At 42.4% G+C, this 27,776-nt stretch overlaps 1 protein-coding gene across 1 annotated transcript in view; it reads left to right on the plus strand.

The window, feature by feature from the left end:
- The window catches only part of LOC124776041 (neutral ceramidase-like), a 247,929-nt gene that overhangs the window by 126,906 nt on the left and 93,247 nt on the right, over nt 1-27,776 (plus strand). Inside the window, exons 6-7 of the mRNA XM_047250881.1 lie at nt 20,351-20,572; nt 25,444-25,566. Coding sequence (XP_047106837.1) covers nt 20,351-20,572; nt 25,444-25,566 — 345 coding nt within the window. The remainder of the gene's footprint in view (nt 1-20,350; nt 20,573-25,443; nt 25,567-27,776) is intronic.

Here is a 27,776-nt window from a genome sequence, read left to right on the forward strand (position 1 = left end):
AAAGAGGGAGTTTTTCAAATAGTACTGGTACAGTGTAGGAATCTTGTAACGGTACATTGTAGGAAACGCCATTTTTTGTTTATCAGTTTCCTACAGACTGTTCTCAACGGATATAGGTTCGTAACTGCCTGAGCTCTATCGTTCTTTCACGTAGATTCACGCGTAAATAAAACACTATGTTTCAACATATAACAGTAATACTGTTTGCCACGCACACACAAAGCTAGCTGAAAACATCATAATCAGAATGGTTCAAATGGCTCTGAGCACTATGGTACTTTACTGCTGAGGTCAGCAGTCCCCTAGAACTTAGAACTACTTAAACCTAACCTAAGGACATCACACCCATGCATGCCCGAGGCAGGATTCGAACCTGCGACCGTAGCGGTCGCGCGGTTCCAAACTGTAGTGCCTGGAACCGCTCGGCCACACCGGCAGGTACGTCATAATCAAGGCTGCCTTCAGACGATATCTTGCTCAGTATACAACACCAGTAACTGACAATGTGGCTCCCAGAAGCACTTAGTTCACGCTGTGATAACTAAATGTCTGATGGCACACCACGAATATTATAGTAGTGGTACACATTAGTTACCGGTTCAATATGGACATCTCTTCCCTACATAAGTATGCGCCCGCGACCAGTGTCAACATCATTTCAGTCCTTCTGGCCCTACTTTCGTGTCACATAAAATACTAAACTGCCAAAATATTAAAATATGTGACATTTAGACCGGCCATCTTCAGGGCATCCGCTTTTGCATAAGATGACGCGGTACTATATACAGGGTTTTAATGAGATTGTACAGAACCTTTTTTTTTCAGAGAATTTTAAACTACCGCTAAGTGAAAGACCAACTGTTATTTCATGCAGACAGCTGAAGAGTACTCACTGGCAGCGAGAATGTGACGGTATCTGTTTCATAGTGGATTGTAGGCAACCCACTTTACTCTCGTTGACTACGAAAGGGCCTCCTTAGAACAGTAATGATGGTACGGTCGTTCACGACGAAACTCTCGTGAAAGTTGCCAGCTGTTGCTGCGCTTTGACGCAACCTTTTGCGTGTCCGCGCGATGTCGTAATTATCAGGATTGACGCAGCCGTTCCTGCGTGCAGGAAGCTCTTCGACAGCTAGCTCACAAAGGCTTTTGTTCCTCGAGCGAGCGGTAATTCCAGTTTTGCCTTTCCATTAAAACTTCGCCTCTGCTCCAACTTTCTTCAGCCTCGAATCCGTCAAGAAATTCCTGAGATGCCTGTGAATCTCTTTCTAGCGCCTTTAGCATCCCAAAGGAACGGAAAAAGCGTCGCAGGCCGCAAGTAGAAAACCGCGGGAGGAGAACTGCTAGTCGGAAGCCGCCTGTCGTCATGAATAGCTCACTTTGCCCACGTGTACTCTAACGCTCAGGACTGTAGTAATTTGTATCACGTGGATTCCGGAAGAAAGAAGAAACCACAACCAGCCACTGTTAATTATTTTGTTTATTACGAAATCGCTGTGTTGTCGATCTCGAACTGAGTGGTTAATCTTCAAACGACTCGGCATATTTTGTATTAAGATATTTACGTCATACTCGTCATATGATCCTGTATCTTGGAAGCTAACTTGTCTTCAAACTCTAACTCGAACGTTTAATTAAAATAATGGAACACCTTTTCAAGTGATTTCTAATTAATTTTCAGGCAAGCCCAAACCATCATGCAATATAATTCAAGCTGTTCAGTGACAAGGACTAAATTTTCGCAAGTTCAACTTAACATTTGTTGATGTGTTTCAAAACGCAGTACATTAGTTAATATTAGTAAAAGAAGACACTCAGGCTCTGTGTATGTATTATATGTCATTTGTAAGATTTGAACTGGCACACACATCTGAGATTACGTCTCCAAAAATATTAACCTTTAAGTTCTACTGATTTTCAACGAACGTATTGATAGATCTGATCTAAGAAAATACAGGTGCCGGATCTATTGCATTTATCAGCAAACATCTACACCGGTACTTACATAAAAGCTGAAGTATTACGTCAAACAAGAGATTAATATATGATGCTACGGAGCGAGTACCCAGCTACATTAAACAGAGCATATAAATAGGACAATGAATTAGGATATGGCGAGCATTGGCCGAGAACGTGCGGACTACGTAGTTCCAAGAAAGAACAAATGGGACGTAGCCTTGTTAAGTAGACGAACTCGGATACTGTTTAAAAGTCAGTATAGTGTTCACTATCTGAGGTGCCCAACAGGTAGGTTTAAAAAGGCGACTATACCTTAGGCATAACATAAAAAATTTACCACATTCATAAAATAACGTTAGTAAACGTTTCACTGAGTGAACGAGGAACTGAGATTATGAATTTTTACTAATGAATGAAGTACAGCTACATATACAGGGTGTTTCAAAAATGACCGGTATATTTGAAACAGCAATAAAAACTAAACGAGCAGCGATAGAAATACACCATTTGTTGCAATATGCTTGGGACAACAGTACATTTTCAGGCGGACAAACTTTCGAAATTACAGTAGTTACAATTTTCAACAACAGATGGCGCTGCAAGTGATGTGAAAGATCTAGAAGACAACGCAGTCTGTGGGTGCGCCATTCTGTACGTCGTCTTTCTGCTGTAAGCGTGTGCTGTTCACAACGTGCAAGTGTGCTGTAGACAACATGGTTTATTCCTTAGAACAGAGGATTTTTCTGGTGTTGGAATTCCACCGCCTAGAACACAGTGTTGTTGCAACAACACGAAGTTTTCAATGGAGGTTTAATGTAACCAAAGGACCGAAAAGCGATACAATAAAGGATCTGTTTGAAAAATTTCAACGGACTGGGAACATGACGGATGAACGTGCTGGAAAGGTAGGGCGACCGCGTACGGCAACCACAGAGGGCAACGCGCAGCTAGTGCAGCAGGTGATCCAACAGCGGCCTCGGGTTTCCGTTCGCCATGTTGCAGCTGCGGTCCAAATGACGCCAACGTCCACGTATCGTCTCATGCGCCAGAGTTTACACCTCTATCCATACAAAATTCAAATGCAGCAACCCCTCAGCGCCGCTACCATTGCTGCACGAGAGACATTCGCTAACGATATAGTGCACAGGATTGATGACGGCGATATGCATGTGGGCAGCATTTGGTTTACTGACGAAGCTTATTTCTACCTGGACAGCTTCGTCAATAAACAGAACTGGCACATATGGGGAACCGAAAAGCCCCATGTTGCAGTCCCATCGTCCCTGCATCCTCAAAAAGTACTGGTCTGGGCCGCCATTTCTTCCAAAGGAATCATTGGCCCATTTTTCAGATCCGAAACGATTACTGCATCACGCTATCTGGACATTCTTCGTGAATTTGTGGCGGTACAAACTGCCTTAGACGACACTGCGAACACCTCGTGGTTTATGCAAGATGGTGCCCGGCCACATCGCACGGCCGACGTCTTTAATTTCCGGAATGAATATTTCGATGATCGTGTGATTGCTTTGGGCTATCCGAAACATACAGGAGGCGGCGTGGATTGGCCTCCCTATTCGCCAGACATGAACCCCTGTGACTTCTTTCTGTGGGGACACTTGAAAGACCAGGTGTACCGCCAGAATCCAGAAACAATTGAACAGCTGAAGCAGTACATCTCATCTGCATGTGAAGCCATTCGGCCAGACACGTTGTCAAAGGTTTCGGGTAATTTCATTCAGAGACTACGCCATATTATTGCTACGCATGATGGATATGTGGAAAATATCGTACTATAGAGTTTCCCCGACCGCAGCGCCATCTGTTGTTGAAAATTGTAACTACTGTAATTTCGAAAGTTTGTCTGCCTGAAAATGTACTGTTGTCCCAAGCATATTGCAACAAACGGTGTATTTCTATCGCTGCTCGTTTAGTTTTTATTGCCGTTTCAAATATACCGGTCATTTTTGAAACACCCTGTAGCTGTCCAGGTGGACACGAAGTTCTCATCTGATCAAAAGAAGAGCTGTGTCCGTTTTAATATGAACAATCACACCGAGCGAGAATTTACTCAGGCTAACCAAGACCCAAAAAAGAACCGCGTCTATGTAATTTCATTCGAACACTTGTGAAAAGCGTTAAGCCGACGGCACACGAACCGTGCATTCGAACGTCAACGTCGAGCGTGTCGAGTTAACGTACTGCTGAACACTCAGAAACGATGCGGCTTGTGTATAAGGTATGCGTGTCCCAACGGGATAGCCGGCCGGAGTGGCCGAGCGGTTCTAGGCGCTACAGTCTGGATCCGCACGACTGCTACGGTCGCATGTTCGAATCCTGCCTCGGGCATGGATGTGTGTGATGTCCTTAGGTTAGTTAGGTTTAAGTAGTTCTAAGTTCTAGGGGACTGATGACCACAGCAGTTAAGTCCCATAGTGCTCAGAGCCATTTGAACCCAACTCGTTATACGCAATCGCAGCACGCTCCAGCGGAAGTTGTGGGCTGTATCCGGCTCGCAAATCAGAGCTTATGAAATGGAAGAGCATAGAATTCATACGTCAACTCTATTAAAACGCGCAGTTTCTCCATTATCCATATGCTAGTCATGTAGTTCTGTCACTAAAATACTCAAATAAAACCTTCAGTATCCATGCACATATTATAAGTTCCCTATAGAGTCAGTAAGGATATAAGCGTATAAAAATTCCACTACAAACAGTGCGATACAAATTTACGATAGTCTTACTCACAAGACAAAAATTACGAGGGTGATTCAATAAGTAATGCCCCACTTTTTTTTAAAGCCTTTGATATACATAGACGTACGTCCTCGTTGGTGCTTCACATTTAATCTTTATTCTGTGCATCGGTGATGTTCCGAACAGTTCTGTCAGATGGCAGAGCCGTAGTACAGAGTCAAGATAGCATCTACATACGACTCACGTTACAAGCACTGTGCTTTTATTGAATTCTTGTGTGCAGAAAAAGATTGTCTTGAACATCCATAAACGTTTGTGTGCAGTATATGGCGATGGTGCATTTGATAGGGGTACAGTTTAGCGATGGATAAAGAAAGTTCCAGCCTCAGGAAATGCAAAAACGCTGCTCCATGATCAGCCACGCTCGTCCTGTCAAAGTCACTGCTCCAGAAATGCTGAATCGTGAGGACGTGATTATTTGTGCCGACCGGCGCATCACAACTCGACAATTGGCTCTACACTTGTCGGTTAGCATTGGAAGTGCGTCTGCAATGATCGAGACTCTCGAATATTAAAAGAGGTGCTCACGATCGATCCCACGAATGCTCACAGCGGACCTCAAGATTCAGAGAAAGGCCATTTCATCTGAATTGTTAGAGTGTTTCGAGAACGACGGAGAGGCCTGTTTGACACGGACCGTTACGGGAGACGAAACCTGCGTGCGCCACTTTGCGCAGGAAACGAAAAGACACTCCATGGAATGGCACCATCCTCATTCACTATAAAAGAAAAAATTCAGGACAACACCCTCTGCCGGAAAAGTCATGGTGACAGTGTTCTGGGATTGTGATGGCGTCATTCTCGTGGATGTGATGCCAAAGGGTTAACCATCAATTCAGAGGCATACGTGAAGACTCTGAATAAACTCAAGAACCGTTTCCGATATGTTCGATGGAACAAGAATCCAGCAGAAGTCTTCCTCTAACACGATAATAAACGCCCATGCTCAAATCTGAGAACTCGGGAACACATCGCCAAATTGGATTGGTCATCTTTGCTCATCCAACCCACAGTCCAGAACTGGCACCCTCGGACTTCCATCTCTTTGGGCCGCTTAGAGATTCACTATGGGGAACACACTTTGAAGATGGCGAGAGTGTCAGCGATGCAGTGAAAACATGGCTACGCCTACGGGATAAGAGCTTTCACCAGCAGGGACTGCATGTTCTTCCACAAAGTTGGCGTACGGCCATAGTACGTGATGGGGACTAGGTAGAAAAATAGGACATGGACAAGACATGTTGATGTATATTGTCACGAAATTTTGACTCTCAACAATAAATATGACCGAGAAAAAAAATCTGGGGAATTACTTAATGACCGACCTTCGTATTTCATCATTCCCACTTTTTAGTAAAAATCTAAGGTCATTCTTATTCGACTGGTGTTTATATTCAGTAGCAGAATCTTGAGAACATGTGAAATGCGAGACCAAACAAGAAAATGCAAATTATTTGACAACAATGAGGGCAAGCTCTCTTGTAGATAAAGTCAATCTAACACAAACACTCCTGAGAGAGAGAAGATATATCTGCATAAAATCGAACACCATAGAAAATATCTTTATTAAATTAATAAGGAAGTCTCAGGACCTAATAGAAAATGCGAAGGTAAGTGAAAAAGAAAAAGTTGAATACAATGAGACACCAACCTGGGACACATCATACATCACATTGTAGCTCTGTGTCTGTACTTATTACATACAGTTCACTGCAGTTCCGTAACTTTCGTCCTTGACTTGTATGTTACTATCTTGTACAAGCTTTAATCACAGACATGTTATTAACTGACATTTAATTACAAGAAATCGTACCAAGAAAAACTTGTTTCTCATGGATCTTGAATGTGCCTTTCCCTGGAAATGGCGTAATTTCACGACACACACAATTTACATTTTGAAAATTATCTAGCAACCAATATGAGGTTTCCTGTTATTTTATCACAAAAAATCATATCAAAAAATGGCAAATTTCTGAGAGATAAGTTTTCTGGTGCTCTGAAACAGCATATATTCTTAGGATAGCAGTTATATTAACCCACCAAATATAGGATTCAACTGAAAGCCAATATGGCGTCTCCAGACTCTTCTTTGCCGCAGGGGTCTGTCCTCAGGCCGCTACTGAATTTGATTCTTATTTATATAAATGATGTCGTTTATAGTACTGCAGGTGATCATCAAATATGTCTGTTTGCTGCTGACATCAGCTTGATAGTGAAGGATTTTTGGAGCTTGTAGACACTCAATTGATACCAAATCACAGTAAGACTCTGTTGTATTTCTAACACACAAACAAAAACTGACATTTTGATTCCACGGAATTAACATGTATGATTAGCGATATTGGATAGTTCAAATTCCTAAGAGCTCAGATAGATAGTAATCTATAGTGGAAAACCCATTGATACGAATGCTTTTATTATCTTTTTAATTAAACACCGACCTATAAAATTTTCCCTGACAAAGACAACTCAAATTTAACCTATTCATTCGTTACCCACAATATACAACCCCAACGCAATCTGTCTGCTATACAGTGAATGCATGACTTCCAATAATTAACACAAAAGAATGGCCCTGACTTGCAAGAAATCGTAACAATAACACAAATCCAAAAAATATGAAAATAAAAAGAAATGTGAAACTACTTCCAACTCTGTTAATTGCCTAAACTCATTTCAATCACGAATCCCGATAGTGAAAACCCCATTCTTTTTCATAAGTCACTTACCTCACAGAAAAACTTCATAACACGAACTACGGCAGTCACAGCAAGCAGCAACAACAGTCAGCTAAATAAAAAGATTCTAACTACTATAGACTTTAACTACTATGAGGCATATGGTTAGCAAAAGCAAGATTTTGTTGAACAGCAAACAATATATTAAGAAAATTTTGTCTCCTTCATGTGACATCCTGCTCCAAAAATGGTATAGTTGTCTATAATTCCACTACCCAAACATTATCAACCATACATCCATCCTCATACAGTTCCTTGCGTATTTTCTTATAAAGACATCATTTCATCTCTCTGTACAATGCATGTCCTACCAACAAAGAGTCTCCACGAAGAATATCATGTCCATACACTTCCCTATCCACTCACTAACTGCTGGTCCGTTCAACCACAGAATCTCTTGCCAAGGGCGCAGAGCGCTGTCAATGATATTAACACAGTCTATAGCGCTGGCAACATACAAACATGCTACTTACACCGTGTTGAGGATGTTGTTCGAAAATTAAATACTGCTTCATTTACATTGGGGTAACTCTTCTGATTCAAAAAGGGTATTTTTGGCTCAGAAAGAGGCGGTTCGAGCAGTATGTGATAAGTTGGCTAACCTCTTGTCGACCCCTGTTCAGTAATCTGGGAATTATGAGGTTAGCCTGTCTATACATATTTTCTTTACTGTCAAAAGTTGTTAACAGTATCAGCTTATTCGCGAAAGATAGCAGCTTTCATTCAGTTAATACTTGGAAAAACTCCAATCTGCATCAGAAACTCTCCTCCTTGACTCTTGTATAAAAGGGGGTGCAGTACTGTGCTGCATCGAATATCAGTAAGATGCCACGAGAATTCATGCAGTATTACATGCACTTTCTACTCCAAACTGAAGAATTTCTTCATGGCTTACTGCTTCTATTCGGTCGAAGCATTCTTGGAAAAATTGGAATGACAATGGAGACTTGCTCCTCAGTTTGGTCCCATCTAACATGACATATGAAATAAAATAATTGAAAAAATGGCGTGCATGTGACGTAGGTTACGTTCTATCATCTCATTTTTCTACGATCAAGGGCACGTTTACAATATCTAGCATCCTTGACGTAGATCTTCACGTTCGGATGGACTCTACAACGTGCTTTTTCCACGCTACGGCCTCAAAAACTAGGCATGCTGAGCGCTGACGTTCGAATACGCAGTCTGTGTACCAACGGCTTGATACAATATGGATCTTGTTGTGATCTTAGCCTTCATGTAGGATGCAGCAGGGTGGAAACAGCAGCCAGCATCCACCGCCTCACAGTAGAAAAATCGGCCCCAGATGGGTCCGAACGGAACAGGTTGCAACGCTCGAGTCTGCCTTCTGGCTGACGGTGCTTTCATAGAACCAAAAATCTGCTGCCACGCGACTGATTGACCAACATCCGCCAGAGTTCTCGACCCGCGTAAGGCATGTCGTGTATACGTCTTTCAGAGATGCCATAAGTGGCCATCGCATGGTGCACCTCGAAAAGTATCTACACTCCTGGAAATGGAAAAAAGAACACATTGACACCGGTGTGTCAGACCCACCATACTTGCTCCGGACACTGCGAGAGGGCTGTACAAGCAATGATCACACGCACGGCACAGCGGACACACCAGGAACCGCGGTGTTGGCCGTCGAATGGCGCTAGCTGCGCAGCATTTGTGCACCGCCGCCGTCAGTGTCAGCCAGTTTGCCGTGGCATACGGAGCTCCATCGCAGTCTTTAACACTGGTAGCATGCCGCGACAGCGTGGACGTGAACCGTATGCGCAGTTGACGGACTTTGAGCGAGGGCGTATAGTGGGCATGCGGGAGGCCGGGTGGACGTACCGCCGAATTGCTCAACACGTGGGGCGTGAGGTCTCCACAGTACATCGATGTTGTCGCCAGTGGTCGGCGGAAGGTGCACGTGCCCGTCGACCTGGGACCGGACCGCAGCGACGCACGGATGCACGCCAAGACCGTAGGATACTACACAGTGCCGTAGGGGACCGCACCGCCACTTTCCAGCAAATTAGGGACACTGTTGCTCCTGGGGTATCGGCGAGGACCATTCGCAACCGTCTCCATGAAGCTGGGCTACGGTCCCGCACACCGTCAGGCCGTCTTCCGCTCACGCCCCAACATCGTGCAGCCCGCCTCCAGTGGTGTCGCGACAGGCGTGAATGGAGGGACGAATGGAGACGTGTCGTCTTCAGCGATGAGAGTCGCTTCTACCTTGGTGCCAATGATGGTCGTATGCGTGTTTGGCGCCGTGCAGGTGAGCGCCACAATCAGGACTGCATACGACCGAGGCACACATGGCCAACACCCGGCATCATGGTGTGGGGAGCGATCTCCTACACTGGCCGTACACCACTGGTGATCGTCGAGGGGACACTGAATAGTGCACGGTACATCCAAACCGTCATCGAACCCATCGTTCTACCATTCCTAGACCGGCAAGGGAACTTGCTGTTCCAACAGGACAATGCACGTCCGCATGTATCCCGTGCCACCCAACGTGCTCTAGAAGGTGTAAGTCAACTACCCTGGCCAGCAAGATCTCCGGATCTGTCCCCCATTGAGCATGTTTGGGACTGGATGAAGCGTCGTCTCACGCGGTCTGCACGTCCAGCACGAACGCTGGTCCAACTGAGGCGCCAGGTGGAAATGGCATGGCAAGCCGTTCCACAGGACTACATCCAGCATCTCTACGATCGTCTCCATGGGAGAATAGCAGCCTGCATTGCTGCGAAAGGTGGATATACACTGTACTAGTGCCGACATTGTGCATGCTCTGTTGCCTGTGTCTATGTGCCTGTGGTTCTGTCAGTGTGATCATGTGATGTATCTGACCCCAGGAATGTGTCAATAAAGTTTCCCCTTCCTGGGACAATGAATTCACGGTGTTCTTATTTCAATTTCCAGGAGTGTATAATGTGGTAAACAGCAGAGTGAGCTATGAAGGAAGGAAGGTAGATTAGTGTTTAACGTCCCGTCGTCAACGAGGTCATTGAAGATGGAGCACAGGCTGGAATTAGAGAAGGATGCGCGCCCTTTCAGAGGAAGCGATTTAGGACAATAAATATGGTTGGCCAGAAGTGGATTTGAACCGTCATCATCCCGAATGCGTGACCTGTATCCTAACCACCCCATCATCACGCTCCGTGACTACTTATGAAATAAATCATTTGGAATAGAAGAAGCGCTTTAATGTTATCAAACGAACACACAAAATGCGGGTAAGAAGTAATGATCGTTTTGACAGTTTTTCTAATGAGTTCAGCCTAGACCGTAAATAAAGCTATATACAGGGTTACTCATAAGTTTTTTCTACGGTTTAATAACAGACTGTGCGAAAACTGCAAGGCATACATAAACATGATACATATTAAAGCATTACGCATCTCCCCAAGTTCGGATTCGTAATACACACTGCTGTGTAGTTACTGAGCACAGTTCGGGGGGAAGACGTGTCAGAGCAGGTAGGCAAGACACCTCCTCCATATTGTTGCATTATATTACTCCGCACCTGCTGATAGGCAATCCAGCAAATAGTTTTTCACAGAGGACTGCTGATGTCGCACATGCACGCCCATTGCACGCCCATTCTGACTGTCACCACATCAGAATTGGTACCCATAATGAGAAGCTGCAATGTGGGTTAAAAACTTGCAGATATACTCTGTCGACTGACATGAATTTCTTTGTGTGTGTGTGTGTGTGCGCGTGTGTGTGTGTGTGTGTGTGTGTGTGTGTGTGCGTGTGTGTCGTGTTTTGTAGCCCTGGAAGCACATAGTTGTCATAATTAAAGTGCAGTTACAGACGTCCAATGTGAGCTGTTATTATGGTATGTCAGTGAAATTTGGCAAATGTGCTTATGCGTTAATGTGTAACCCATTTACACTTTAAAAAGTTAGTTCCAATTTTGGTAACCAGGTGAGCGTCTGGAGCTGTATACTATTTTTATGACAGTATGACATTCACGCTGTTATTTGACAATCCATTATGTGCGGCTATGCTGGAGTTCAGCCTTGATGACAGTTCCGCGGAGCGCCCAATCCTGCCCTCTCAGGATGTCTAATGACTACTGAGGTCGCTGATATGGAGTACCTGGCAGTAGGTGGCAGCACAGGGCACCTAATATGAAAAATGTATTTTTCGGGGGTATCCGGATACTTTTGATCACATTGTGTAATTTTTGATTCTACGCAGTGCTCTGAATCGATTAATAATAATATCTCCATTTATTTATCTGACATTATCTGACTATCCCCACACCTACATTCCCTTCGCTTCAGTATGTAAGAGCTCCTTTTACTTTCTAACAGGAGTTAAAGTATCTCTATATATTAATCTTCCTTCACCTGTCTATATCTATGCTGTCGTTCCTAATCTTTCAGATTACAACATTTATTTTTAATATTTATTTTAATATTTATATTATAAATATTTGCTATGCTCTAGGAAAACGGCGACGACGTAAAGCAGATTATTTCTACAAAAATAAAATGTTTAGGATTCCATCAATACAAATAATGAATGAGGAAGATCGTTTATTTATATTAACTCACTTATTTATTCAGAGATGAAGTTACGGTAAAAAATACAGTGTAATTAAGTCTCGAAGTATACGTACTGTGTCCTTTTTGTACGGCGTACTGAAAACAGCAGACGGATAAATTCTATTGTCCGATTCCACTCGTCGGCTTTGAAGAATGTCTTTTATACCTAAGCCAAAGATGCTATGTATGAAAGCAACGGATCATACTCATAAGCAGACGAATGCAGCATGCAATAAAATTACAATCATGTTTCACGCAGTTATTTACTTAGTCATGAATTATATTGAAATTAACTGAAGATAACGAAAATAAATAAGAACAAGAATTAAAAAGAAATTTTCGTTTTCGATAAGAATCATTCTCGTAATTTATGCGAATAGAAAAGCACCGAGCACTTTTAAACTGTACTACAGTAAAACACATGGTGAAGTCATATTATTATTATATAATTGCCTTAATTTTACTGTTAATTATTGTAACTAACGGGGTAAGCATAGGAAAGTCGGCGTTTTGGGCGGGGAGAAGCTAAATTTAGCAGAAAAACTGGAAAATGAAACGAGTAACAATAAATACGATACTGTAGCATGAAATGTGGAGAAACCGACACACTAAATTCTGAAATAAAAGCCAGATCACAACTAACAAAAATCCATAAAAAACCAATATTGTAATCGATAACTAGAATGAACCTATGTACGTAAATTCCAGTTACCAATTCCGACCGTTCCATGATTCATAAGTAAATTATTTTTGCAGGAATTGTATGAGCTGAAGCGTAATAGCGTTTCTACATTTGTAACTGCCCACTAAAACTACTGCAGTGAAATAACAAAAACTGGAAACGGTAACTACAATTGACCTACATAGAACAGTCCTACCCTCCGATTCCAATATTAGTAACTTTTTTGCAGTAATCCAGAGGGCAGTTACAAGTGCAGATATCCCAATAACCTACACTTCAGTGCACACACCTGATGAAAAAAGATCTAATTATTGAACCATCGAATGGTTGGAATTGGTAAACAGAACTGACCTATGTAGTGGGTCAATTCCAGATACCGATTTCAACTATTCGATGATACATAATTTTGGACAGTTTTCCAGTAAATCTGTGAACTATGTTTTTGTAGGATTTCTAGATTTATTATTAATCTCAGAATTAATACGGAAAAGTAACGAAAATTGTATTAATAGATTCCAAACTTTTTTTTCTTTTCCATAATATTGAAGAGAGTAATACCAAATGTAGAAATCCTGTCACACGTTAGTTCATATACTTGGTGTTAAAACTGCATACATAACGAACCGTGGAATAGTTGGAATCGGTAACTAGAATTAACTGATATAGGTCAGTTCTAGATACCGATTCCAATATTAGTCATTTTTCCGCAGAAGTTTAGAGAGCAATTACAAATGCAGAAGTCCTATTACACCTCAATGCACATACCTGCTCGAAAGACGAACTAAAGGGTGTAATATGGAATGGTAGGAATAGGAATTAGAATTAAGCTGTGAATTTACCCGTATAACTTAATTCTAGTTACCGTTCCAGTATTTGTTAGACCTTACTTTTTGTGAATTTTCGTTACTAATCTACTAGTCCCATTAAATTCAGTACTTGTACCAAAAATTAACACTCTTTCACAATATTATGACTTCATAATGAGATATAGTGTAATTTATTTAAAAGTTGTCTGTGCTTTTCTTACGCTCATAAATTACAATGAAAAATCCAGGACGGAATGTGTGTCTCGCGGGATAACCGCGCTGTCTAGCGCCTTGCCACGGTCTGTGCAGCTCCCCCCGTCAGAGGTACGAGTCCTCCCTCGGGCATGGGTGTGTGTATTGTCGTTGGTTACTAAAATGTAGACTTTCACGGCCGGAAATGTCATGTCCATTATGATTATCCGGGCTGTTAGTAGCGAGCCAGTGGGTGTGTTGGACCTTCTATCGAGCTACAGACCCCCGTGAAGATGTCTCCCGCAGACGGGGACGAAGCGTTGGGAATTGAGACAAAATTCATCAACCGACCACGGCATACCAGCCCGGATAATCATAATGGACATTGTCGTTAGTGTAAGTTAGTTTAAGAAGGGTGTAACCCTAGAGACCGATGACCTCAGCAGTTCGGTCCATTAGGAACTTACCACAAATAAAAAAAAAATAAATAAATAAATGGGTAGCCTCAGCAGTCAGAGACTGCAGTCATGTGGGTGAGCGAGCGTGTGCGTGCGTGTGTGTGTGTGTGTGTGTGTGTGTGTGTGTGTGTGTGAGTGTGTGTGTATGTGTTTGTGTTCTATCTCCGACGAAGACTTTGTCGGTCGAAAGCTCATTTTCAAAAGGTGTTTTTGTTGTGCCTGTTTGTGACTCACATCCCGTGTGCCGCATAAATTAATTTATAAAATAATTTAGTTCAGATAAATACAGTTCTCTTTTTCTATTCTTACTGATTTTCGTTAACTTAAATTCTTTTCGATATAATTTGTGGCTAAGTAATTTATTACGTGAACTGTGATTGTAATTTTATCGTGTATACGTTTGCTTGTTTGCGATTACGATCAGTTGCTTTCAAAGTCTGCGTCTATGTAGTGTCTCTGCCTTAGGTATGACGTCATTGCTCAAACCCGAAAAGTAGAATCGGACACTAGAATTGACCCCTAAAAGACAGCAACCACCTGAGCATGAGATTAAAGAAGAAAACAGAAGCTCTAAGATAGCATGCTACCGCCGGCCGGAGTGACCGTGCGGTTCTAGGCGCTACAGTCTGGAACCGCGAGACCGCTGCGGTCGCAGGTTCGAATCCTACCTCGGGCATGGATGTGTGTGATGTCCTTAGGTTAGTTAGGTTTAAGTAGTTCTAAGTTCTAGGGAACTAATGACCTCAGAAGTTGAGTCCCATAGTGCTCAGAGCCATTTGAACCAGCCATAGCATGCTACCAGATGCAAAACTAAACAGGAAGACCACCGTCCCTGATTGAGAGCGTGCATATACGTCACGATGTGCGAGTTTTAGGCTTTAACTGTTACTTCATCTGGTGTAAGAACTATAGTAATCTACTCTTGAGCCAAGTGGTCCTACCTTTAGAGAATTTTAAAATACACCTTTAGCGAGCGACACTCTTCCTCGAGTTGACACCACCTGGTGGCTGTTTTCGCGAACTGAGACGTACAGCATCCAGAAACGTGGTTTTCTGTCTGTCTCGTGAGGTAGAGCAGAGCGGAACTTCTCAGTGGTATGTGCCTCTCTTTGAGGCTGCGCTTATAGATCTCGAATCGCTGATGCTAGTCATAAAAAAAATGGTTCAAATGGCTCTGAGCACTATGGGACTTAACATTTGTGGTCATCAGTCCCCTATAACGTAGAACTACTTAAACCTAACTAACCTAAGGACATCACACACATCCATGCCCGAGGCAGGACTCGAACCTGCGACCGTAGCAGTCGCGCGGTTCCGGACTGAGCGCCTAGAACCGCTAGACCACCGCGGCCGGCGCTGATGCTAGTCGATGTTGTTGTTGTGTGCTGTAGCAAATAAAGCACTTCAGGAAGAGGTCGAGCAGATACTACAACACACAACTCACGCGTATTATTAATAATTTGTTGAAACTTAATCGTGGTAAATACTTAACTTCGGATACAAAGTCCACACCGATGACATGTATTTAACGTTGTCACTGACACATAGCAATTAACGCTTCGTCGTTACAGAATGATGGTTCAAGTCAGAGAACAACTGTTTTTATAAAATTCTGAATAACTGTTCTACTCGCACTCAGCCGTAGCTATGCCAAGACGATTCTGTCATCGTAAGCGACTACAACAAGTGGTCGCTGATTACATAGAGCGTAGGAAATTACATCGAGACTGGGGCGATTACATAGAGATTTAGCTGAATGACACTGCGCTCGGACGTAACTAACTTTCTGGCAACGTTAGGAAATACATGGGGGTGTGTCTACGCCGACGTCTCCGATTCGCTGACGCGTCTCGCAGCGGATGTCTTTACTTTTGGTGCAACTTTTGCACGGGACCTCGTGCTGTGGACGACACCATAGTCTTATACTGTTCAGTATTGCTCATTTGTCTGACGGTGTGGTTATTCACTTTCTGAGAAAGCGTTAGCTACAGTCGTTATATTATACTAGCTGTAGCTTAACAGTGCGTTTCCTCTCGTATGGACTGGCAAACTAGCATGGAAACTGTCTTAAGGATTAGTTATTAATAGCTGTCAGTCCGATGTTTTGCACCGGTGAGTGTATGTGTTTCTGGTCGGTTGACAATACACGTTCTAGGGAAATTGGTTCTGACTCTGTCTGTGAGTGTTTGCTTTGCTTTTGTGCGAAACATGTGAAGGTTCAGGGACCTATAGTTTAGTTGTTTAGTGCTTTACACTTCCAACTATCTATTGAGATATTTCTGTTGGAGAATTGATTGTATTTTGTACTGATTGTGTATATCAGCGATTTTGTCATTCAGATAGTAGATTTTGTCATTTGGATTGAAATCTGCATATCCTTCGGGAGGAGAAGACGGTTGCTCGCTATCGCTTACTGTATTGTGTAAAGTGTTTAGCATGTGTATGTGAATGTGGCTGGCATAATTGACTCAGGCTGTATCATTTTTGTTTGAAATTTCAGATCTGTCTTTGTTTGGATTGGCCTGAGACGGGAGATTGTGAAAGCCATATCGGAGCGATCATTGATTTCGTTGGCTGTGTTTTATGAACCTTTTCTTAACCTTGTTGCTCCTGTTTACTGAAGCCACGTGTGTGCCTATTGTAAGTGATATCCTATGGCAAACGGCTACTGCCGTACTTGAAGTAACTCTATTTTCACGATAGCGAATGAGTAGCAAATCAGTGCTCTAGGTTAAGAATTATTTTGGGCGTAGCGTTTTGAGTGGTCACTAGAGCGTCTATCAATTCGTAAAAAACCATTATTAGTAACGGGGTACATGAGAATGTACTTGTTATGTAGCTGAATAACTCCGGTATGAATGTGCGTTGTATTAGTAACCCATGTGTTTATCAGTCTCACTAGAGGATATACACCAAGTACCAACTGTATGAGAACGAATCGTGGTGCACTATTTCGCTTCTTATTTCATATTCATTGAGGCTAGAATTTTTCTTACTTCAAGGCATTGTTAAATGTTCATCATTGGATGCATTGCTGCTCAAGCCTTTAAATCATTGGTAAATGAATTTTTTTTTATTTTGTGCTTGTTTTGCTTGTTGCCTGGTAGTTGCATTGTTGGTTGGAGTAGGAATGAATTTAAACCGTACGACAGATCACATTAGTTATTCAGATCTCGATTTGAGAACAAGAGCGTGTGCACCTTCAATTTCTTCTTCCACCCTTACCAGCTTCAATGTTGGGGCCGTCGTTGCTACAGATATCGCAATATTCGAGCTGGGACAAGTTCTGGCGTGTGGTGCCAGGTCCATTCTGAACCATCGGGTGTTCCATATTCGTGTCAGTACCATAAGACCGAAAACTACGTTCTTATTTGTCTAACACATTTAATCCTGAAGGGCTTAAGTAAAGAGATTGTTACACCACAGCACACTCTGTCACAAAAAATACCAGCGCTCCACTCCCCAATTACGTCGCCTTCGTTCACCCTTTGAATAAAATTTGACTGTGGGCCAAGTTGTGCACCAGTGCACCTTCATCTGCTAGAGGAAAATGTATATTTCTAAAATCCTGCACATAACATCTGTTCTAAACTTAGTTGTAGTTATGTTCCGCTGGTGCTACTTAAATCGGACTTTCATCATCTAACTTTTTTAGAATTTTCTTACGACTGATATACTCCACGAACCACCATTTTTAGGGAGGCGATAACGCACCATTTTTTACACCATATAAAGTATATAGTGGGTCAAAAGTCACTGCCTATCGTAACCCACTGAAAGCGTTATTGTAATCTTGTTGTTTGTGATACAAACACCAGAGTGCACTGCTATTAAATCAGATATTTGTGACATTCTTCATCATTGATTGTAAACTGTTGTAAGGTTGTTTTCTAGAGAACGAAACGTGGTATAAAGGTAGTTATAATTTAGTGGCCGGCCGGAGTGGCCGTGCCGTTCTAGGCGCTCCAGTCTGGAGCCGAGCGACCGCTACGGTCGCAGGTTCGAATCCTGCCTCGGGCATGGATGTGTGTGTCATGTCCTTAGGTTAGTTAGGTTTAATTAGTTCTAAGTTCTAGGCGACTGATGACCTCAGAAGTTAAGTCGCATAGTGCTCAGAGCCATTTGAACCACAATTTAGTGACGAATGACGGGAATAATAATTTCAGCGCTGTTCATCCTACAAGGAAGGCTGCCTACAATTTACGCAAACGTGGGAGAGAAATGGATCTGCTGCGGATTGCCACAGGTCGGGAAGGCCATCAGTAACTGATGAAGTTAAGGTTTAAATTTTACAAGCTGTTATCGAGAGCCCCTTGAAGAGATATTTATAGAACCTCTGTGCAGAGAATTTTACATAACGTCACATTCAGACAGTTGAGGACTTGAAAGAAGCTGTCTAGAACAATTTTGAAGCCGTTAATTCTAACAAACGACTATGTAAACAAGTATGTTTAAGCGCCACAGGTCATCTGATGACATGTATCAACAATGATTGGAAACAATTCGAGAAGTAATCCTATAAACAATGTTGTAGCTTCAATAAAGTCCACAATTATTTCAGAATTCCAATTGATCGACTTGTATTCAAGCAGATTGGGATGGGTAGTGACCTTGTATAATTGGCTTGGTCTGGCAGATATGAACTCGTGCCACTCCTTTTGTTGGTTTAGATTTTGCACCATAAAAAGGTGAAGAGTTATCTAATTCTATTCGTGCTGCAGATGTCTCATTAAGCTGTAGGTGGCCATATAACCTGCTCGGTAAGTCATGCCGAAGTTGGGAGTCAGATGAGGGCAAAGCACTTACAGCATGACCACAAACTGTTCGGTACCATAGTGCTGCAATCTACCTTAACCTTCACGCGCTCGCGCGGGCGGTGAAGTGACCGCCTTTTTGCAATTTCGCTCCATACTTACTCCACAAAGGTAACGAGGCGGCGGGAGGGACATGTATTCTCTGGGTGCACCTGTTTCCGACAGATGCTGCTCAAAGTTCGTCCAAGTCTGGCCTCTCTGCCTCTCAGGACAAGTTCAAATAGGTCCTAACACGTTCGGCGGTCAGTTTACCGCCTTGCAACCGATTACGGCACTTACAAACACGGTCAGTTACCGCCTTGCGAGCGCTTACGAGACTTTGTTCTACTCGTCTACTTCGGAATGTAAGCATTTCTTTTTGTAATTCCCCTATAATTCCTCAATTTTATAGACTCTTCCAATTCTCTAGTGAATGTGCATGTGCTCCAGAATTTCAATATCAAGAAGAACACAAAAGTGGCCTGCAAGTATATTTTTCCGGTTACTTGACTTGGTAGGAATAAATTCGTTACGCATTTTTCAATTCAACACAGGTAATATGAAAGAAAAAACGAGAAGACAATTCTTACATGCGTTATCTTTGGAACTGATGAGCAAAAACCTGAAAGAAAGAGCTAAATTGAAGCATTTACCAAAAGATTCATTAGTATTTTTGGAAAATTACAGAGGGACTGACGTAGTTTATCCAGCTGTATCAACCCCTACAAGGAGGGGAATATGTTATTTGTGTGGCTCAAAAAAGAATATAAAAACAAAGCGAGAATGCGATGAATGTGGAAGAAACGTCTGTCTACGACATTCAACCACGACAGTTACGTGCAATAATTGTTGTCAGCCTCAAAACGAAAATGAAATGCATACAGACTGATCAGCATTTTTCATCTGACTGAAATGTTTGTGACGTTTTCAATCAAAAATTCTTTTTTCACAGCAAAATTAGTTTTTCTTGTGACGAGTTAAGACACTGAATCATTCTAGTCTTGAGTATTACATTATATAGTCCCAAAACATTACAATTCAAAAAATGTTCTTATATTTCATTTGAGTATTTGTCTTCCTTTTTGTATTCCATTGTATATTTTATTGTTAAATAAATAATTTTGATTACAAATGTGTTCGCAATATTGTGTTAGATATCATATGTCGAAATTTTATGGAAATATGACCTTTAAAAACTGAAAACCTCAAAAGATTGATGAAAACTCTCGGGCGGTCGGCCGACCGCTCGCGCGAGCGCTCGCGTGACTATTTCTAGCGCGAGCGTATGAAGGTTAAGATTGAGTACCCATTTATTTTACTTATGTGTGTTATTCAGAGACTAGGCGTCAGAATATCGTGCTTTAGTAGTAACGTGTGACAACATGAAGAGGCGTTGCTTTGCAGGGCCCGTTCATCTCCGCGTTCTCGTCGAGCAACCTGGGGGACGTGTCGCCTAACACGGCGGGCCCGCTCTGCCAGGAGACGGGCCGCAGTTGCGAGCCGGAGACCAGCACCTGTCCTAGCTCACCCGACGGCCGCCAGGGGCGCTGCTACTCGCTGGGGCCCGGCACCGACATGTTCGACAGCACCCGCATCGTTGCCGAGCGGCTCGCTCATAAGGCTGCCGTGAGTGTCCCCAGTCCAACTACCAATGAGAACCTGGCTGGGTCACAGATACACTGTGTCACCATTCATTTCGGATCCATTGTTCGATAGACAAATAAAATACAAATGGGTGAAATAAAAGTGACATAGACATGCATATCAGTAGTAATCAATCTGCAAACGAGGTTGCAACTAAAGCCTTTAAATCTGGGTGCTCCGCACTGTTCCTAACGATATTTTTTACTGACTTGTCACAGGTATGAAACTAAACTCAGACTGAGGGAATACAACATATGGGTTCCACAAGGTTCAGTGCCAGGTCCACTACTGTTTTTAATTGCGTAAATGATGTTTCAGTGACTTTAAAGGGAATGGTACTGGTTGCTCTCATATTAAGATATCTACCAAATTGTCACATACTTTGTATATTATGATTTGTTAATAAAATTAAGTAAAAAGGTTTGCAGTAACATTGACATTGTCTTGAATATGAATAGCAGTTAATCTGCACAAGCGTTTCTATATCTGCAATTTAGATGTGAGACAGCAATCCTAACGGCACTTTTACGGTCTGCAACACAGACTGACACTAAGAATCTGGGAATATAACGTACACATTCCCACTTGTTGCAGTGCAGCTTCGACTGCTATTCTTAACCTACTAAATGATCTTCCAACGACTTTAATGAGGGTGATTCTGAGCCATATAGACACATGTTAGATCTACTATATCAGCATACATTAGGGATTCCACCTTTTGGCTGTCGAATTAAGTAATAGGGAGAAAATGAGAGTGATATTTACATAAATATCAGTATTAAATAATCAACAAACTAATTGCAACTAAAACCTCATGTCGTGCAGCTCCCAGGTACTGCATCTAGTGAGGCGATTGAGAAAGGCACATGAATGAAACTAGGCTCAGAATGAGGGAACACAAGATGAGGCGTCCCACAGTAGTTGATACTCTGCCTGCTCCAGTTTGTATCTTTTGTAAAGGATCTCACAATGATTGTAATAGATGGTGCAAAAGCTGCAATGTCTGTTGATGACACAAACGTATTAATTCAGGTGAGAAAACTCAACCAGATGTGATCCAGGTGATAGGTGAACAGATACAAAGCTTGTACATAGCAGGTAGTTTAATACATAATCTCAGAAAGACTCATTCTATGCAGTTAGAAAAAAGTATAAATAACCTGCTGGTACCAGAAGCACCACAATGTTAAGGATTCTGAGAATCAAGAAGGATATTAAAACTCTTTGTATCACGGAGACTAAGAACATAAGAGGCAATAACTACTGACAATACCAGATCTCACTTTCAATATACGAGTTATTTTCAAGAACTGGAATTTTGAAGTTTCGTTTGTTGTGTTGGACCGATTTTTTCACTGTTAATTGGGCAAACATTTCTGAAAATCATTACCCAGTGTTAGCCACATTGTCTGTTTAATCTGTCGTCAGCTGCCATATTAAAGGTTTTATGTGTTTTAGTGATATAGGTGATATTGTAGAAAAATGGATCTGGGAATTTGTATAAAATTTTAGTATAAGAACAGAATAACGTGAAGTACAGTTTTGGAAACATTAGGTGTTCCTTTTAGTGGCTCTACTATGGAAAATAAGGGTTTGTGAGCGGTATAAGCAGTTCACTGCACCTCGTGAAATCGTTGAAGGTGATGAGAGGCGTGGACGCCACACTACGTCATCAACCGATGAAATCTTGGAAAAGGTGCGTAAATGGTTATCAACGATCGCCGAATCGTAATCACAAAACTCGCTGGTGACATTAGTGTATCATCTGGCTCATGCTATTAAACTTTTTGTTGATTTTGGTATGAAATATGTGATAGCAAAATTTGTTCCAAAACTGTTGAATTACGATCAAAAATAGCAGCGAATGCAAGTTGCTTAGGACTCGCTAAATGAAGTTAGCAACAGCGCAGAACTATTGGAATGCTTCACAACGGTTAATGAATCATGCTGCTACGGATACAACCTCGAAACTAAGCTCAGTGGCCGAAGTAGAAGCATTCTGAATTTTCAAAACCGAATAGAGCTCCACAAATGCAGTCAAATGTCAAGATTACGGTCACTGTATTTCTTCGTTCTCAACGCCACAGCGCACAATGAGTACTTACGACAATATCTAACAATTAATGTGGAGTATCGTAACTTCAACGTCATTTGCTGAAGCAATTCGAAAAAATGCTTTGATTTATGGGGAAATAATTCATGGTTTTTGCACCGCCATAATGCACCTGCTCATGCTGCCTTTCTCGTTAGTGAATTTTTGGCAAAACGGTATTGTAATGATGCCTCATCTTCCATATTCAAAAGACCACAGGTGATTTTCTTCTGCTAACAAAATCAAGAAAAAGCTCTACAAAGATAGACACAGGTAAAAGTTATCCAGAAAGATCGAGTTCCAGAAGTGGTTTGGGGATGGGAAGAAGCACTGACATAAGTGTGTAATATGTAATGGAGACATTTTTGAAAGAGGAGAACATAAATGTAGATCTGCGGTCGACAAATATTCTCAAGAGCTGATATTGACATTGTGGGACGGCTCCTCCATCCACGTATCTACCGATCTTATTAATAAGTAGTAACCTACATATATTAATCTCTGAAGAGTTCCCAATAGACTAGGGGGTCCCCAAGTACTGATTGTTTAAATCTGACAGAATTTGGAACACTTCGTGTCGACTGCTCCTTGTTTCAGATTTATGCCACCCTCAGTTACCTCAGATTTCTGACACTAATTACCTGACGAAGTGTTGCTGAATAATTTATTTACGCGGAAGATTAATTGAGTAAAGACAGTAAGTGTACTTATACCAGGTGATCAAAAAGTCAGTATAAATTTGAGAACTGAATAAATCATGGAATAATGTAGATAGAGAGGTACAAATTGACACACATGCTTGGAATGACATGAGGTTTTATTAGAACCAAAAAAATACAAAAGTTCAAAAAATGTCCGTCAGATGGCGCTTCATCTGATCACAATAGCAATAATTAGCATAACATAGTACGACAAAGCAAAGATGATGTTCTTTACAGGAAATGCTCAATATGTCCACCATCATTCCTCAACAATAGCTGTAATCGAGGAATAATGTCGTGAACAGCACTGTAAAGCATGTCCGGACTTATGATGAGGCATTGGCGTCGGATGTTGTCTTTCAGCATCCCTAGAGATGTCGGTCAACCACAATACACTTGCGACTTCAGGTAACCCCAAAGTCAATAATCGCACAGACCTGGGAGGCCAGGTATGATGAAAGTGGCGGCTGAGCACACGATCATCACCAAATGACGCGCGCAAGAGATCTTTCACGCGTCTAGCAATATGGGGTGGAGCGCCTGCCTGCATAAACATCGTACATTCCAGCAGGTGTTTATCAGCCACTGTGGGGTCTATCGTCTAAACAACCCGTGACTTCGAACTTCGAAATCATTCTCGCCACAGCTGCATTTGTCAACGGACCTTTACCCGTTCGAATCCCCTTCCTATGGTGATAGGATCGTAACGCTGAACTAGCACATTCCCCATTCTGATAATATAGCTTCACGAAAAACGCCTTTTTAGGTAACGTCAACATGCTGCTACTGCTGGTGCATCTGACTCCCTCTCTCATTACAGCTCCTTTTATACATGATTGTCATGCGCAGTCACTGACGTTTTGCTGTCCAGCGCCATCTGTCGGACATTTTGTTTTTTTTGTTCTAATAAAACCCCATGTCATTCCAAGCACGTGTGTCAATTTTTACCTCTCTATCTAGATTATTCCGTGGTTTATTAAGTTTTCAAATTTATACTGACTTTTTGATCACCCGGTATTTAATGCATTATGCAAAATGAAACACGATCACAAATTTTTACTAAATATGTTTAATTGTCAGTACTGAGAGACAACAAATAAAACATGCCCCCTCTCACACCCTCTAAACCCACAGTGACCGTGCCACATAGCCCTGTGTCCCTGAGATAAGTCGGCACCTTTATTTAGTTCACGGCCGAATCTACCAACTTCAACTACAATCATACGCAGTGTAAAATATGTAAGGCTGTGTAAGTATTTTTTTTGCGTTATTGAGCGTGAAAGCTATTCTTAAGCTATTGTCAGTCGACGCTGTTGAAGTCGGCTGCTAGATGCTAGATGCATATATAATTAAAAGGCTAACCCGGTTGCAGTTGCAAGTTACCTACCTAACGGCTTCCGGAGACAACAAAATTTTTATTTTCAATATTATAAATAATTATTGAGCCAAGTTAGAAATTGAAATGATGTCATAATCTACTCGTTAAGAGGTATAAGACAAGTATTGCAGTCAGAAACTGTATATATCTTGAACCAGCAATAATCACGGCTAGCCAATACCGAGACTATATTCATACAGTATTTGAGAATGAGAGTAAATAGCGACATCCAGCGAAGTTTACCTATCATTTAAAACATTTCCTAAATTTTTTATCGCTTCTATGCTTAACGTCCAATATTTAACAGAGTCAGATGCAAAGTAATGAGAAGTTTGAAGCTGTTTTGTTCATGAAAACTCTTTACAGAATCGTCGGTTTAGTTGTTATTATGAAATACGGCTGACAACCAAAAGCTGCTTCGGGTCGCATGCTGTGCGCGGTCCGCAGTTTGACACTTCGACGACCACAGATGTAGACGAGCAAATAAAAATATTTACAAAAACCAAAATTTCTCATTAAATTTGAACACACTTCGTAAATAAAACTTCGGCAGCATTGTGTGGCATAACTTGCGATTTTCTTACCAAACTGTACAAGACGTATTGGGCTTGGAAGTATAATTTTTAGATTTTCAGCACTGCTAAGTGTGAACCGTCACCATTTGGGTGTTTGTTGTTTACAGGAGCTGTGGCATTCTTCGACTGCTAGGGAGGTGACCGGTCCCATTGCGTTCGCCCACCAGTGGGTGGACATGCCGAAGCAGACGGCTGACAACGTCGATCCCGACACTGGAGCTACTACCACCGTGAGTTTTTCTGTCGCTTGTTTTCCTAGCTGTCCACCACGTTGGTCTCTCGCATGTTGGGATGGAAACTTTTCACTCGAGATTATCGAGACAAGTAAACAGTTACAGAGTAGGCCCATACAATGCTGATGCGGGTACAAGTGTTTCGAAGCAAACCGTTCCGCGCACGTTAGTGAACATGGGTCTTCGCTATAGATGAGTCCTTTTTTTTTGGGTCATCAGTCTACTGACTGGTTTGATGCGGCCCGCCTCGAATTCCTTTCCTGTGCTAACCTCTTCATCTCAGAGTAGCACTTGCAACCTACGTCCTCAATTATTTGCTTGACGTATTCCAATCTCTGTCTTCCTCTACAGTTTTTGCCCTCTACAGCTCCCTCTAGTACCATGGAAGTCATTCTCTCATGTCTTAGCAGATGTCCTATCATCCTGTCCCTTCTCCTTATCAGTGTTTTCCACATATTCCTTTCCTCTCCGATTCTGCGTAGAACCTCCTCATTCCTTACCTTATAAGTCCACCTAATTTTCAGCATTCGTCTATAGCACCACATCTCAAATGCTTCGATTCTCTTCTGTTCCGGTTTTCCCACAGTCCGTGTTTCACTACCATACAATGCTGTACTCCAGATGTACATCCTCAGTGTAGTGTCGGTAGCTGGACCGACACCGTGATGTGGATTGCTGAAAAGGAATGCTAAACTAACGCTGTGGCCGATAGTGCACTCACGGCAGAAGGCAGACGGGCGTGAAGTCTGGAACATGAGAACTTATGAATGAATAAGAAGAAAAGTATGTAGATGCTTTTTACTTAACTTTTATTGATTCCTTGGAATACATCTCTCTTGAATACTCGTAAGCTATAGGCACTGATACAAATGGCTCCTTGCTAGTTCGTAGCCATTAACTTAGCTGATGGCTATTATGTCTCTCGGCTAATGAGAGAGAAAGGCTTCGTACAACTGGGCGATAGCTAGGTTCGCGTACAACTGGGCGGTAGCTTGGTTCTCGTACAACTGGGGGTCGAGTCCACTCTCGTATCACGAGACCTGCCTAGGTGGTGGCGCTAGGTCTGCGATCACAGTGGCGACACGCGGGTCCGACATGTACTACATGGACCGCGGCCGATTTAAACTACCACCTAGCAAGTGTGGTGTCTGGCGGTGACACCACACTCAGCAATTTCTTCCCCAAATTAAGGCCGGTATTTGATATTAGTAGACTTCTCTTGGCCAGAAATGCCTTTTTTGCCATAGCGAGCCTGCTTTTGATGACTCCTATACTGATTCAAATAAATAATCAATTACGATTGAGTAAGCGTGGTATCATCCACATTTGACCATAGATCAATGGAAATGTGCCGTCATTCGGATGAATCGAGTCCCTTGTTACACCAGGTCTGTTGCCATATACCCCGACATCAACGTGAATGCCTGCTCGGATCCTTCGCTTTTCCATGGATGTAGGCCAACGGGGGCAGTATTGTGCTATGGCGGAAATTCACCCGAGCTTCCATGGGACGTATGGTAGTAAAGGAAGGAACCGTGACAGCTTTGGTGTACATGGACATTGTTGAGGGTAGCTGCATTCCTTCATGCTTCGTACCCTCCCCAACCACAATGGCATATTCGAGCAGGCTAACTGTCCATATCACAAGGTCGGAATCATGTTTCATTGTTTTGAAGAGCGTAAAAGTGAACGCAATTTGATTTCATGGCCACAATCCGAACCTGATGGGTCACATCTGGGGCACTAACATGTGCTAGTTCTATGTGTACATACCACTTGCCCATAATTTAAAGGAACTGCCTGACCTTATTGTAGGCGTCTGGTGCCACATGTCTCTAGTCCTATCAACAACTTTTCGAATCCACGCCACACATGGATTCCGAAGGTAGACCAGCACATTATTAAGCAGGTGGCCAGAATGTCCTGGCATATCAGTATACTGCAAGCCCCAGAAATGTTGTGACAAACTTTGAGAGGTTATAGAGTGTGTCTTTAGAAACAAATCGACGATAGGAACTTGTGTCTGGAAACGTCATCCAACGACGCTACAGAGTGTCGAATTTGTAGCTGGCAGCGCCTGACACTAGGGCATCCCTTCGGCAGTAAATGTGAGGTTGCAAGCTGACGGAGGGTAGGCACACCATTCCGCAATGTTGTTTGTTATTCAGTGGATCGGGACTGGATGCCATGTGGCCAGTAGATAACCT

The sequence above is a fragment of the Schistocerca piceifrons genome, chromosome 2 (genome assembly GCF_021461385.2).
Source record: "Schistocerca piceifrons isolate TAMUIC-IGC-003096 chromosome 2, iqSchPice1.1, whole genome shotgun sequence".
Taxonomy (NCBI): domain Eukaryota; kingdom Metazoa; phylum Arthropoda; class Insecta; order Orthoptera; family Acrididae; genus Schistocerca; species Schistocerca piceifrons.